The sequence below is a fragment of the Lingula anatina genome, chromosome 7, assembly GCF_051362555.1.
Source record: "Lingula anatina isolate TDL-2025a chromosome 7, LinAna3.0, whole genome shotgun sequence".
In the NCBI taxonomy this organism is placed as follows: Eukaryota; Metazoa; Brachiopoda; class Lingulata; order Lingulida; family Lingulidae; genus Lingula; species Lingula anatina.
The window spans coordinates 3556131-3570881 of record NC_141773.1 but is presented as its reverse complement, the minus strand read 5'-3'; the positions used below and the strand labels follow the sequence as shown (position 1 = coordinate 3570881).

At 36.9% G+C, this 14751-nt stretch overlaps 2 protein-coding genes across 2 annotated transcripts; both read right to left on the bottom strand.

Annotated features, from left to right (window-relative positions):
- Positions 1-832: 832 nt before the first annotated feature.
- LOC106180003 (uncharacterized) lies at positions 833-3693 on the bottom strand. The gene is made up of 3 exons (XM_013563848.3): positions 3486-3693; positions 2705-2836; positions 833-1775 (listed from the first exon to the last, which is right to left on the bottom strand). Exons 1-3 carry the CDS (start codon positions 3550-3552, stop codon positions 1579-1581), a joined length of 396 nt encoding a protein of 131 aa, XP_013419302.2. The 5' UTR covers positions 3553-3693; the 3' UTR covers positions 833-1578.
- A 4311-nt stretch (positions 3694-8004) lies between these two features.
- Positions 8005-14746, bottom strand: LOC106165829 (all trans-polyprenyl-diphosphate synthase PDSS1). Its single transcript, XM_013544189.3, has 10 exons — positions 14519-14746; positions 13620-13811; positions 13087-13223; positions 12679-12817; positions 12240-12351; positions 11667-11776; positions 10998-11078; positions 10640-10753; positions 10133-10213; positions 8005-9475 (listed from the first exon to the last, which is right to left on the bottom strand). Exons 1-10 carry the CDS (start codon positions 14684-14686, stop codon positions 9335-9337), a joined length of 1275 nt encoding a protein of 424 aa, XP_013399643.2. The 5' UTR covers positions 14687-14746; the 3' UTR covers positions 8005-9334.
- Between the last annotated feature and the right edge of the window lie 5 nt (positions 14747-14751).

The window sequence follows — 14751 nt, the reverse complement described above, 5'->3', positions numbered from 1 at the left end:
ACAAAATTACTCTACCCCAAAAATTACTGACTGAATTTTCAGAATATATATAATCCAATACTCAAGTAACTCTACCTATACCAAAAAAGGTATTGCTTAGTTGGCCTTACGAGCCTGTCTTCAATCATTTATCTGTTTTGATTGCAAAATAAAATTTATTTTTACATAAGAAGGTACTCACAAGGCAAACCTATTTGGGAGGTTTGATATCCTCCATTAGATGTTTGGTAAATACATAATTATATCATATAATTAGTCACTCAGTCAGTACACTTCAAATATAATTTTTAATGAAGCAAGCTATGCTCACGGCTACGGCGCTGGCTACGGATACGGTAAATATTAAGGTATTCAAGTAAAGTAAGCAGCGATAATAGTTCTTTTTCTGATTTTTTTGTCGCCCGGCCCGCTTTTATTAAATGTAATTAGCGATTTAAAGTTTGCAGTAAATATTAAGAATTTGCATGGTTAAACGCTTTGAATCTCACCAGTAGATCTTGAATTTTATCAGCACAGCAAGTTACTGTAGGTTTTCCAGTTAAGCGAAAGACAGCTCAATATTAATCTTGAAAGAGCGGCAAATAACAAGCTCTATTATAACAGTGCAAATGTAACATCTTTATACAGCAGTTTTGGATGAGAAAACGAACTGGTACTGGATAAAACAGTAAATACACTTATCCCACATTGCAGGGTATCCCAATGTTTTGGGCACAAGGCCGTACAAGATGATTTACATCGTTTTTGCCCAGTTTATTGGAAGTATATGTAACAAAACGTCGAACCAGCAGCTTGAAAAAAGATGAATAATTCATTTATGAAATACGTCTACTTGCTTTTAAATCCATTTATTAGCATGCATGTTTTCACTTAAATTCGTCTCACCATCTTACTGTATGGGAATCCTTTTTTATTGTGCCAATAAAAGTGTATAACATTTTATAAACTGTTTGGTGGTTTGATGGCGTTGATGCTTTCATTTAAGACCCCATTTCCAGAGATTAGATCGATCTACTTTAGATCGACCTAACTCCCTGGGGGTTCACGCTAAATAGCTGTCAGCCGGGCGGACACGAAAGTTAATTACCCCCTTACAGCTTGTAGTAGGCGGGACGGACATTTAAGCCGGATTATCTGACAGTAATCTAATGAGACTCCCCGCGGGGATAGATCGATCTCTGGGAATACAGCCTAAGTCACTTTGTCATGGTGTTCACAGCTACTAGCACAACAGCCAAAACCTTTATCATCTCTGGAGTTCCTAAGACTCCGTTTTTGCCATTAATTACTTCTTTATATCTATTAACAACTAAGTATAAGTTGCTTAAATATTAATGTGGTCTGTTTGGGTCATAATTCAGTTATCGAGACCAGTTTTCCGATGTCTCTGTGGGAAATCTCAGCACAAGGAATGTAAACACAGTATGTATCACCTGGTCGTCGTAACTGTGGTAGGCCTATGGTGACTGCGGCACACTAGTCGATGCAGCATGGACATGAACAAACACCATGTCAAATATTATTATCTATTACGTTCCTGCCTGCTGAAACGATTTCTCTTCATAAAGTTCCATTTGGTTAGGAATACATCTTCAGATACATGGTGAAGCAGATCGCGGTGAACATGAGAACGGCCAGCAGTGTCGCAGGTTGGGGGTGGGTGGCCGCGTTACATAGGTCGGAGTTACATATACACGCTGCCTTCTCCCCGCCGGCAGTGTTGACCTTTGCGCATATCGGTTTCTCATTGTGAGAGCAACCTCTGGTCACGCCGTCTGGAATGAAATAACAATGATGAGTTTCGCCTGTAGCCACGTGGAGTCTAACCCTCTCCGGTAATGTGCCAGAGTTTGGCTCGACCCTCACCTCTCTATTGTGTTAGCGGAGTCTCTCGTACACAATATGTGCCAGAGTAGTGCACGATGTTAATTTCTCTATTGTGTTAGCGGAGTCTCCCTGTACACAATTTTGCCAGTGTAGTGCACGATGTTAATTTCTCAATTTCCTGTACATTTCGTGTACAGCGTCATCATTCAATAGATTTGCTAACTTTGAACTTGTTAGTCTGATGTTGTGAATTAGGCCTAACAGATCCGCGGATCAAATATGGCCGACCCACTTGAATGCTTGTTGTCTGTCCTCCACGGCGAATCTATTCAGTACCCGCTGATTTGTTAGAGCGTGTTCTGAACAGTGGACTAACAGATCCGCAGAGCAAACATGGCGACCCACTAAAAAGCATGCTGCTCAATGCAGGATTAGACACTGAATAGATTTCCTGCAAGGATTACGCAACAAGCATTCAAGTGGATGGGTCATTCTGGATCCGCGGATCTGTTAGTCCCTGTTCTGAACAAGCTTTTAGGCTTCGTTCATATGGAATGTCTATTTTCTAAAAATCTATTTTCTATTCGCGCTATCTTATGATCACGGTCTGTGCCCTGAATATCCCGCCGCGTAATTACTGGCAGCGCGAGCCAGTTACTTATAGTAACTTATAGTAACTGGCTCGCGCTGCCAGTAATTACGCCGCGGGATATTCAGGGCACAGACCGTGATCATAAGACATACCGCGAATAGGAAATAGAATTTAGAAAATAGACATTGCATGTTAATGAAGCCTTAGTCCGCTGGTCTGAATAAGCTCAGAGAGAGAGAGAGAGAGAGAGAGAGAGAGAGAGAGAGAGAGAGAGGTGGGAATCACCTGTAGTGACGAGCTTGGCACAACCATATTCGCAGAGGACGGTTTCGTCGTCGGTGTCAATTAAGTTTGGGTAGTAGGGGTCTTTACAGAATGAGCTGGTGGGGGAGCACTGGTAACATTTGACCGCAGACGCTGTAAAGACAGTTCAAGTTAGAAACCGTTCTACGCCAGCACGGTGTCGGTTGCATGAATACGAATATAAAAATGTAGTATATACATGTATATTGTAAGCTTAAGGCGTCTGTAACGTTTAAAGGGATAATAACTCTTCATTTTGGCCCAAAAATGAATTTTCCTGGAGTAAACAACAATTTTCCCATACTTGCCAATGGTAAATGAATCCATTTTTACATTCAAACTTAGTCCCTGTTTTTTTGTTTTTTTTTACCTAAAAAGTTTGTTTTTCTTTTCTTTTTTTTTTTTTTTTTTTTTTTTGGTTATAATCTCGTAACAGAGTAACAGAGTATAGCCATCAGTGGAGGTCACGTGGTCTAAAGATAAGCTCAGATATTAGAATAATAGCTATAACTACCGTTTTTGTGGTACAACAGAATTTATTATATTTCTATGAGTTGTTCACAATGTTTTAATTGTGAAATATAGTTCTCATACGAAGAGTTATTATCCCTTTAAGCCACAGCTGTGAAACTTTAGATTTACTCTTCCTTTGAACAGCGAGATCCCGATCAAAAGAATACCATTGGAATTGCAACGCAAGTGCCCAACCATAATTAGAAGTTACAGACGCAAGAGGAACTCTCGCCTCAGCATTACAGCCTACCTGTATGGACGTATAAGATCATAAAAACTAAGGAAATCATCCACGTCTTCATTTTGTATGTTCCCATGGTCTGGCCAACACTATCCTAGCTGAGTGTCAGTGCACAGTAAAAGCTAGCTTGTTAAATATTAAAATATACCTTGTGATGGGGTCGCTTTTACTTCTTATTGCTGATATGGGTTAAATATGAAATCAAGATCGAGCTGGCAATACGGAAATCTAGAACCTAGGGTAGCCAACACTGTCACAGGGTGGGATTCCAGGCGTATAATGTCACCCAGATAATAAACAGTATTTCCTGCATTCTATAAAGATGGAGACTGTAGATATTTCGAGCCACTAATATTTTGAGGTATTAAATACTGCAAAACAATCTTTAACAAAAGACGGTTGACAGATAACTTATTCTTTTTATTAATATTTGTTTTAAATAATATTTCATAGAAATTCATTTTATTCATTTTACGGTAACTAATGTAAACTTATCAAATGATATTGCAAATAAAATATGACTTCTTGCACACCCGGCACTTTCTTATGTAGTGACTTCGGTTACAGCCCATTTATGTGGAGCTCTGGGCTGAAGATAATTCTAGCTATGAGCACCTCTATGTAAATTGCTATTAAGATACCAGACCCTTTAATAGCTTACGCTGCTGTCAGTTCAAAAATACATTTAAAAACGAAAAGAATCTGGATGTTGAAGATGCTGAAAAAGAAAAAGCCTAAGTCGTTTACTGCTGTAAAGACAAAATTGAAGATGAAAGACAAAACGTGCCTCCTATGCAACGAACCATATTAACGTACAAAGTATTGACAAAACATAACACAAACTTTGGCCTCAGAACAATTGATGAAAAGTTTACTATCATTTTAATATCCCAATATGAAGAGACCCTCATTGCATTAGCTCAGTTTCTCTCCTTTGCTTTGCTACAGCTGTGTGTGTGTGTGTGTGTGTGTGGGGGGGGGGGGGGGGGGGGAATAGAAACCAATGCTGCACTTATCGGAGCAGTAGTAATAGTTAATAGTAACTTCGATTAAACAATTGTCTTTAATAAGTTAATTAGTAGTCATGCCCCTTGTAATTGGTTGATAGCATGCTCATTTAAATCTAAATTACATTAATATTGTCATGTTCATCCATCCAGGTGTATCCATACGTTACAATGAACAAACCTAATTGAACTAAGCTAAACTACGCTGTCTACATGTTATGCGCAGTGAACGCCGACAGTGATAATGATAAGGGTGACTACGATGGGCAACAATGGTCGCTCACAGCGAGGGCGCTACCACCGCTGTTTAAGACGTAATTTAACCGTAAGAGCGACGGAAGCGATTTTTGTTATTATTAGACACATAATAAACAAATAAACATACCATGAAATCGAAAAATTAAATTGGGAACAGGCAATATATCACAGGATTTGTGAAAATATACACCAGGGGCCAATTCCATAAAAGCATTCTAACTTAGAATCATACAAGGCCTTAGAATGTTTTTCCTGTGTTTTCACTAAATATATGGAGAGCCCGTCTCCGAAAGGGAACAGGACATTTCTGTGTAGTGCACCGATTTACAAGCAGTTCTGCAGACAATGTGTCATTTTATTTGTTCCCGAAATCGAGACGCCTCACACCGCGTGAGCTGCGTTGCACACGGCTACAAATGGATATATCAGATCAGAACTGTTAGACTGACACGTGGAATAAAGACCTCAAGGAAATTACAGCATCAAATGAATATATATGAAAAATTAATTAACTCGAGCGCCTCGAGGAAACTTAAATTTGGTTTGAAATAAAATTACAGTAAACAAGGCTTATCTATCTTGAAAATAAATTAAAGATTGTTTATTTATTTATTTCATTTTTTTTTTTTTTTTTGAAAGAAAAGAAAACTGTAAACGCCGATTTTTTTTTTACTTTTTATTACATGATTATTATATCATATTGCATGTTATCTGCATAATAAATAAATAAAATATTTTCTTTTAAGCTACAAAAGGTCCCCAAAACAGTTTTGCCGGAGTATCCATGGTGCTGTGATAAAACGATACTCCTGCGTTCACGAACTCTTGTCTGGTGATCACCCCGTCACTATCCATGTCAAGGGCCTGAAACGACGGAGTGACAGATAACGGATGAACGCCAAAAATTCTTAGAAATGTCGCATATTCATGTAAAGTCGCATAGCCGTCGCCATTGGCGTCCGCAACTCCATCGAAATAAGCTGTCATCCACTTTCTCAGTTCTTCATCAAAATTTGGATCGCCAAATGCGCGCAGGAAGTTTTTTGTTACATAATCAATTGTAACCTCTTCTCTCTTTTCTGGCCCAGCCCAGAAGTATTCCCATCCACCACTGATTAACCCCTTGAAGACCTCCAGTTGACCTTGACCTAGATGCCCTTTCGCATTTTCCAGACACCAGTCCACCATGTCTTCTCTGCGAACAACGCCGTCAAGGTCGTGATCAAAAGTCACAAAGAAAGAACGAATCTTGCGATGCCAAAACGGGGTTGCGCTATGACCAGCGGACATATTGGATACCTTTACTGGATAAAGAACAAAACTGCACTAAATATTATCGTTAAAGTTGAAAACTAAGCCAATCTAAATATCTCATCTTTATTGTTTAAAACGTGCACTACTTTATTCTTTGATAAACGCAAATAGTTAGAACAGTGCTCTGAAATCTTGATATAGAAAATATTGTACATTCTTCGAAAAATGTCTTATGCTGCACTTGCCTTGTGATATGCCCACTTGGAATATTCCCTCGGCTAGCAATAAAACCGTGAATACTAAAAACGTAAGAACAATTCGCAGATTGTCTCCCGCGCTTTACTTCAAGCACACAAATTTAATTTTCACGTTATACGGGTAAAGGAAAATTTAGCGCTCACGTTATGGTAATTCAATAGTAAGTCAAATGGGCATTGCTTTAATGTTCTGCATTTTAAAGATAGCCGTTACGCGGTGATGGTGAAAACATTTTACACGTGAATTTCATTATTCGGTCTGGTTGCGTCTGGTTAATTTAAGTGAAAAGTTCGGTTCTTATATACCACACTGCATTATATTCATTTATGCACGGTTTACAATAAGACCTTGGTGAAATTTTACAATGGACTGGTCATTTTTGGCCAAGATAAAGACTGGATGTTGACGCTCTCGCCTCCCTGAGGAGGAGCCGATCACGTACCAAGTTGCACCTACAACGACAACGATCAAAATTAGCATTTATTCAGACAGACACAACGTATCAGTTGGGTCGGTTCAACTATGCTGGGGATTCTAAGTAGGCCTACAATCAGTGAAATCAGCTTGATTGCCTGCCACGCCTCCAGGTGCTGATATGGGATAATTTATTAATTATTGTGCGCTCGGCTTCCAGAGCCTCTGAGGCTACCTGGACCTGGACACGTTTCATTCAGTTTAGTCGACTGCACGTAGCGAGAGCCCCCGCAGAGTTGGACTGACCCCACTGGCACGATGTGTCTATCTGAATGCTCCAAAAACCTTCCCTCTTCTGGGGCCACAGATTGATCTTTCGCTGGATTTTTTAGAGATATTTCTCTGGCAAATTCTTGAGCACTTTCCATTGTATCCAGGGAGAATTGCAAAGAAATTAATGTCAACACTCAGCCGCAGGCCTCTAGTATAAAGTAACCAAAACCCTAGATGCGGGCTTTATTGCCACACGTCCTGAAGTCCCCATCGTATACGTGACATCAAAACCTTTTTGCATGACTCCCACAGAAATAATTTGGGGGTCACTCCCGAATTTAAACTTGGATCTTATAATATTTTATAAGGGATTCAATGTTTAATTTACTTTGATTCACTCGAGCCCTTATTGTTGTCTGCATCATCTTACTTCCAACTCAGAGGGTGCCAGGGCGCAGACACAGAGTATAAAGAGAGGTTATAATCATGTGCGATTAATGCCTTGATTAATGTAGGCTAAGGACAGTCATGGGCGGTTTATTTTAAGTTCTTGGAAGTGATTAACACGTTTCGCTAGATGAATGTCATGAAATGAATATCTAATTTGACAAATATATAATTATAATACCACAATATATAATACCACAATTGAGAAAAAGTTTAATTTTCGCACTTTCTTTATTTTAGGGCGTAATGCAACAATGTAGTATACCGGGTATATATTTTATGAAAGTATTTTAATGCTAAAGTAGCCTTCTTTGTGAGGTTCGAGTTCCGGAAATAAATTTATCCAAACATTAAAAATTTCACAAGAAGTCTTAGAAAACACTTGCCAAGTTGGGGGATATGCATTCTTGTAAACACAAAAAAATAATAATAGTAAAAAAAGTAATAATTTAAAAAGAATTCTTTTCAGCATGACTTTATAAACTTGTTTACTCCGTTTGATTCATTTTTTTCCACCAGAAAGAAAATATTTGCTCATCTTATTATTACAACTAATTCAAAACTAGTTTAACCTTTTTTCTGACCAATGGGTATTAAATGAATAAAAACACAAAGTCCAGAGGGTTGACATGTCTTTATGAAATATAAATAAATAAGAGGAACGTCAACCGTTCATCCCACACATAACTGTGTACACAGTAATTGAGCCCAAAATTAACAAAACACAAACACAGTGGAAGACAGACAGCCATCCAAACTGTGCAGCACATCCAGCTTTCTGGCCATTATAAATCTACGAGTCTCAACACATCCACCAGTATCATAACACAATATCAATCTACCAAGACAGGGGGGGGGGGGGGGGGGGGGGCGGGGACACTAATCTAGAAGCCTTATAGAACATGAGTGTTATACTCAAGCAATATAGCTGTACTGGTACATTTTGAGGGGTTCTATGATGTGGTTCCGCTACAGAGAACTTTACAACTTTTCACAAATTCTCCAAAGTTTCACTTCTAGTTCGTAAGGTCTGGCCGAAAATACACGTACGCCTAGAAATGAGCATGCAATTCCATTTTTGCAAGTGTGAAATATTGTGAGTGTTATGATCCCTAAAAGCCACAAAACAATAACTTATGGGTCTGGTAACTCCACATTCCATGCCAATATTTCTTAACATATCTTTTTATCAACGCTATTCCAACTGCATATTTCTGTTAACCTGTTTAGTGCGGGCCCCCACTTGGAATGGATGATTTTGTTATAGCCAGGATATTAAGTTAATTTCTCCAAACTTATCAAACTTGGAAAAAAGTCATGGCGGCACAGCTTATTGTGATGTGAACACATCATATTGCCCTCAACATATTTGCTTAATAAGACCGTGGTGACCACCAACTTTCCCTTAGGTAACTATACCTGTCCAAAGGGTCAGCCCCCCTAGCACTCCTGTCCACGTGTTTCTTTTAATTTACTGATTGTACCAGCCCTCGCGTGAATGTGAACATTGCTGGGGGGGGCACCAAACGATAACTTTACCCATTTGACAGGGGAGCTTAGGGCATGTCAGGTAGGGTACACACAACAGCTGAAGGGGGGGGGGGGGGGGGTACGTTATTCTTGAAATGTTTTTGTTGAACATCAAATTCCTAATGTTTTGCATGTATCGTTTTTAATAATGCTCTGAAAACTATTTCAGTACTTGCATGGCATTTTCCCCTGTTGACAGTACCACTATATATGAGTAAAGTGTCATCACGAGTCTTGCTTATTTGACCATGTTAAGGAAAACATGACACAGCCCCACCCACTTTGCCATGGCCAGTTTCATTATAACCTCAACACTTAAAGTCTTTCTACTTCTACACCTTGATCAGTCCCATTGTGTTTCTCCCTTGTTTTATAGCTGTCAGCGAAAACATTTTTATCACTATATAAACTCTGACACTATTTCTGTCTGCTCAAAATCTTTTCAGTTACGGCTACAAGTCCCCTTCTTTCTACAGAGTCTTTTAACTTGTTGATCTGAAAGACTGCCTCCTTGCAGTGTTGTCTGGCCATGCTTCGTGTGTGCTCAAGGCCGTCACTCTGAAAAACACAAAGATATTATAAGTAAAAAAAAATAATTATATATAGTGAAATATAAGTGTTTACAGCAAACAGAAAAAACTTTGTCTATCTGGTCGTCATGTTATACAGAGTGAACCTAAAAAAATTAAATACTGCAAAGGTCCATCAAAGACAATTTGTATCAGAGCAACCCTCACAAGGTGGGTGAACTGTGGGGAGCAATCACATAAAAATTCAAGGAAATCCCGAAGGATGAATGTGCTTGAGAAATTGACAATTTTTTCATGACGTATGCAAGTGTGCCCATTTGGAGCATATTTTAAAAAAACATTATAACATTTATGCAAAGTGGCCAAAAAAACTGAAACTTTGGGGAATGGTCATGCACATATTGCAGTTTAAGTCCAGCAAATGTCTTGATATTTGATGGACCTTTGTAGAATTTAATAATTTCTTTCTCTTTTTTTTTTTTTTTTTTGGAGGGAGGGGGGAACCTGTATTATATATTCAGGGTTGGTCATATTAAATAATATAGAACTATTCTAGATCTTGGTGTTATGATATGAAAAATGACATAAAATATCACCCTGTCAGTGAAACTACCTTCAGACTTATTCACCAACATCCAAGCTATTTCCACCCCAAACAAACTTATAAATAAACACCCTTACCCACCTTATTCACCAGCTGCCAGGCTTTCTCCACATCTCCAGGTTCATTGAACCGCCTCATGATCATAGCATGGAGCTCTGGATACTAGAAAATATATTTTTCAAAATAACAAAAATTCTGTTTTTTTTTTTTTTTTTTTTTTTTTTTTTTTTTTTTTTTTTTTTTTTGGTAAATGAAACGATGATCCAATTTCCTCTGCCTTTTAGCCATTCCCGTAAGGGATCATAAATTGTAAAGGAATGAAGGGACAACACAGACTAACTGCATGTCTTTAGTCAGAGATGATATCATGATTTGAGGTCTTTTGTTCACGTGATAATCAGGTAAAACAGACAATTAAATATTGCTTGAAGGTATCATAAATCCATGAAAGCTGTCTATTAAAAATATCAAGCAATCCTAGACTCATGTCTGCGAGATATATAGTCTCACCAAATGAATAAGACCACTGAACAATAAGATATAACTAACTAAACACTGAAATGTATCTTTTAAGGAAATTGAGTGTACCTGCTGTGATGCAAATAACACGGGGGCTGTGGCCAGTCCTAATTTTAAGTCAGCAGCAGCAGGTTTTCCTAACAGTTCTTCATTTGATATGAAGTCTAAAAGGTCATCTATCAGCTGAATGAAATATAATACAACCGATGATCAATACCAATTAACATTTCAGTTTAAATTCTACATAACAACAGCCAGTCACAATAATATGTTAATCATTGTTAAATCATAAATCACCACTTACAACATGCATCTGAATATGACTTTGATTTTAGACTGATATCAAATTTAAAAATAAATAAAACAGACATAAATGTTTCAAACTCCAACCTTTAACCTTGAATTCTGGTCCTAAGAAGTCACCCACCTGGAAGGCTATCCCTGCGTGTTTACCATAGTTATATAAAACTTCAACTATTTCATCAGAGCAGTTGCTAAGTATTGCCACCTAGAAATGTTTGAAGAAAAGAAACTGGAGGTGCCTGGTACTCGTAAATTATCTTTAAAACCTCTAACTAAACTGATTACATTCCACTGGCAGAAGACAAAGGTTGGTGTGGCAATTTTTTATTTAAATGTTCAACTTTTAAGGTACACATTAATGACATGCTTGTTGTTGGCAATGTATGGGCAGGGCCGTAGCCTGAGCAAAATGCCAGGGGGGGCAGTAAGCGGACACAAAGGGGCGAAGCTACCGAGGGGGGTGGGTGTGGTGTGTAAAATTCCAAATTCCAGGGGGGGCAGCTGCCCCCCCCTGTCCCCCAGGAGGCTACGGCCCTGATGGGGGGCAGTCCTTTTGTGAAAAACTACGCTTTACTACATAGCATAGAACCTAAATCAAATTTGGATTCAGAGTGAATCTCTTCTAACCAAAAGGATGGCTGGGTGGGAATTTATGTGATTGAATAAGAATTTGCGACTACAGATATTCCACTTATTTAGAAAAATGTGTACTGTTTAAGTATTTATTTAACAAAATATCTTTCAATAAATCATGTATTGGATATAATTCAAAACCATTAAAAAGACAACTTACTGATTTACAGCTGTTTGCTATCAAACTAGCAGTTTTCTTGTATGTTTTTTTGAGGTAGTGGTTGAATCTTTTCTCCTCATCCTCCTTCGATCCAAGTTGCATAAATTCCCCTAAAATAACATCATTGTAGTTATTGGGTATTTTTTTTTAAATTTTGACATCACCAGTCAATGCTGGATATGTAACCAATTTAGGCATTTTGATGATAGATTCAACAAAACTTCTGCATTAACTTTTTTTACCTGGCATTTTTCTTTTATTAAAGAAAACCTTTTTATAAATTTGTCCTATATTTTTTTTCTAAAATAATTAATCAGAATAATTTTAACAGTGCCAATAAACACTCATGATGACTGATCTGTACAGATTACTACCTTTTCTTATTTAAGTCCACAAATGTTAAACAACCATTTTAGGTAAAACAGGCACTTGCTTTGAGTAAATACACCCAGCAAATACACACCCAAACTAATATTGTGCCAGTGACCATGCATTATTCATACAGTATAATAGATTAAAACCTCAGAAAAAAATCACTATTGCTGATATTAAAAATCAATAGCCCCTACGTACCTCGTACTAAATCATCAAGAATAAGTGACATCACACCAACAACTTCCTTATTTCCTATCCTTGCTAAAACTTGGGAAGAAACAGACAGGATAAAATCTCCTGTTAGAATTGCCTGAAATTATAATCATTTCATGATAGAAATTTTGCAAAGAAAAAAGTTTCCATCACATAAAACTATCATCTGCAAGCTAGGTAATAAAAACAGTAAATCTGAAAGAAATTAAACATAAATAGATTTTCCAGCATTCATAAAATACCGGTATTTGAAGCATAAGTTTTTGTTTAACTTCAACTCCTTAATACAAATATTTAGTACTCTGAACAATTTCAGTAAATAACTTCCACTTTTACATGAACATGATTACTACTAAAATCAACACTGAAGCAGAACTGAATCCAGCATGCAGTAAAGTGACTACTGTAAGTTGACACGACTTACTTTTCTTTGGCCCCAAAGTTTAAAAACACTAGGTTTGCCTCTCCTTGTGTCAGAAGCATCTATAACATCGTCATGAACCAGAGACGCAGTGTGGATCATTTCAGCTACCATGCCAATCTTTTGTTGGCTAGGTAATATACTGGAAATATTTTTAAAAATACAATTGTTTTCTTGAAGTCTAACTTAAATTAAGGACATAACAGTGCTTTTTTTCATCATTCTAAAACTATATTCGTTCTTCCCATTTATAACATAAGTTAAAAAGTGCATACCAATTGTCTACTTTTTCAACAATTACACTTAGAGTAAAGAACTACCTGGAACAAAAGTATTTCAATTTTTGAGTAATCACTGCAATTACCACTTTCAGATATTTGTTTCATCTTTAACGAATGCATTGACCATTACCTATTGATCCCTTCGTGAATATTACAAGCTTTTGCAGCTAAGAGAACTACCATTGGCCTGAGAGATTTCCCTTTGCCATCAAAGTGGTACTGAGCTGGCTCCAAGATATCCCCTGATCCAGCACTATTGTAAAGCTCCTTCAACAAAAACAGTAATTTAAATTTTTATTAAAATAAATAACAGACGATAAATACCTGAAACAAGATATCAAGGATGGAGAAAAGAGTATTTTAAAAATTACATGTAGGTCCTGTGACAATATAGTAACAATTCTTTCTCAATAACAAAATTAATTTTACAAAGTTAACATAAAAAAAACTGTCAATTCTGCCTCTGGCATTATATATCCATACGTGAAAGATATATAGTAGGTTTAAACTATCAAAAACCATTTTAAAAATAGGCACTATTTCCCTAAATTCACAACCCATTCAAATTCAAAAGAAATCTGCCGTGAAGTCTTGCACAAATGAAAGAAAATAATTAAGTGGAAATAAAAATTTTAATCAGGGACATATATGCAAGTGACTAACCTTTTGTATATCATCTGTCAGCAGTGACACTTCTTTTTCTACTAATTTAAATGGATCTACATGTGAAGGCAGTTGTTCTGGTATATGAGGTATATGTTGAGATGAAGAGTAAGATCGTGTTTGATGGCTAAAGCTCTGTCTGTGTTGATCCTTCTTCATTGCACCAACATTTTTAGAAAAAACTGGTAAACCCTGTAAAAAGATGATAAAAGAAAAGAATGTTATGTATTTGCACATGGGTATCATGCTGATGAAAAAGAGCAAATTTTGAGTTAGTTCAGTGAAATTTTGAGTTAGTTCAAATATTAAAAAATATATATATGAATGTAAATGTATTCAAAATAAATAAATATAAACCCATTCCAAAATATTTCAGTATTCACCTCCTTCTCCACTCTGTAACTCTCTAATTTTCAATGTTCATCAAAATTATGTTGTGTGGTGAGAGTACTGCTCAATGTCCCCATTATTCAATTGGATAAATTTTGATTTAACTTAATTTTAATGTTGAAGTTTAATTATTCACGATTTTCATTTTTTGTCTTTTTCATGAGAAAATATAAAAAGGCAGATATTGCCTCTTCATCTATGTAAATCCTACAATTTGAAGTTAAATGTCGAAAAGATATTTGAAACTTTTTATTTCATATTCAAATATCAGTTAATTCAAAAACTTGAAAAGTAAGAAAATGCTAGTTTTACTCGTCTAAAGGGAACAGATATTTGAAACGCTTGCAATCGGCAATTTTCAATTTTCCCAGTGCCATTCAGCGGCTATTCATATTCCCAAAAATTTTAATATCTTATTAATAACAGAAAAACCAAAGTTTAATAATTTTTAAAAAATTAATTCGTCTGCCACTGCCAGAACGAGAGTAGTTTCGTAAGGAACTCTTTACCTGATTCACTACTGCATTATTTCTTGTTGACCATTGAATATGACGTCTGTTGAAGCCAAGAAGAAATGTACAAAACTGTCCTGATTGTAAATATCCAGTTGCCAAGTTTCGTTTAAAACTTGGTAAAATTTGAGTGCACCGACATTTCAGACACACGCGACTCGCCATGGCCGGCAGTGACCTTGACGCAACTACCCTGACATCCGAAGCTAGCCTCTACACATGTCTGTAGT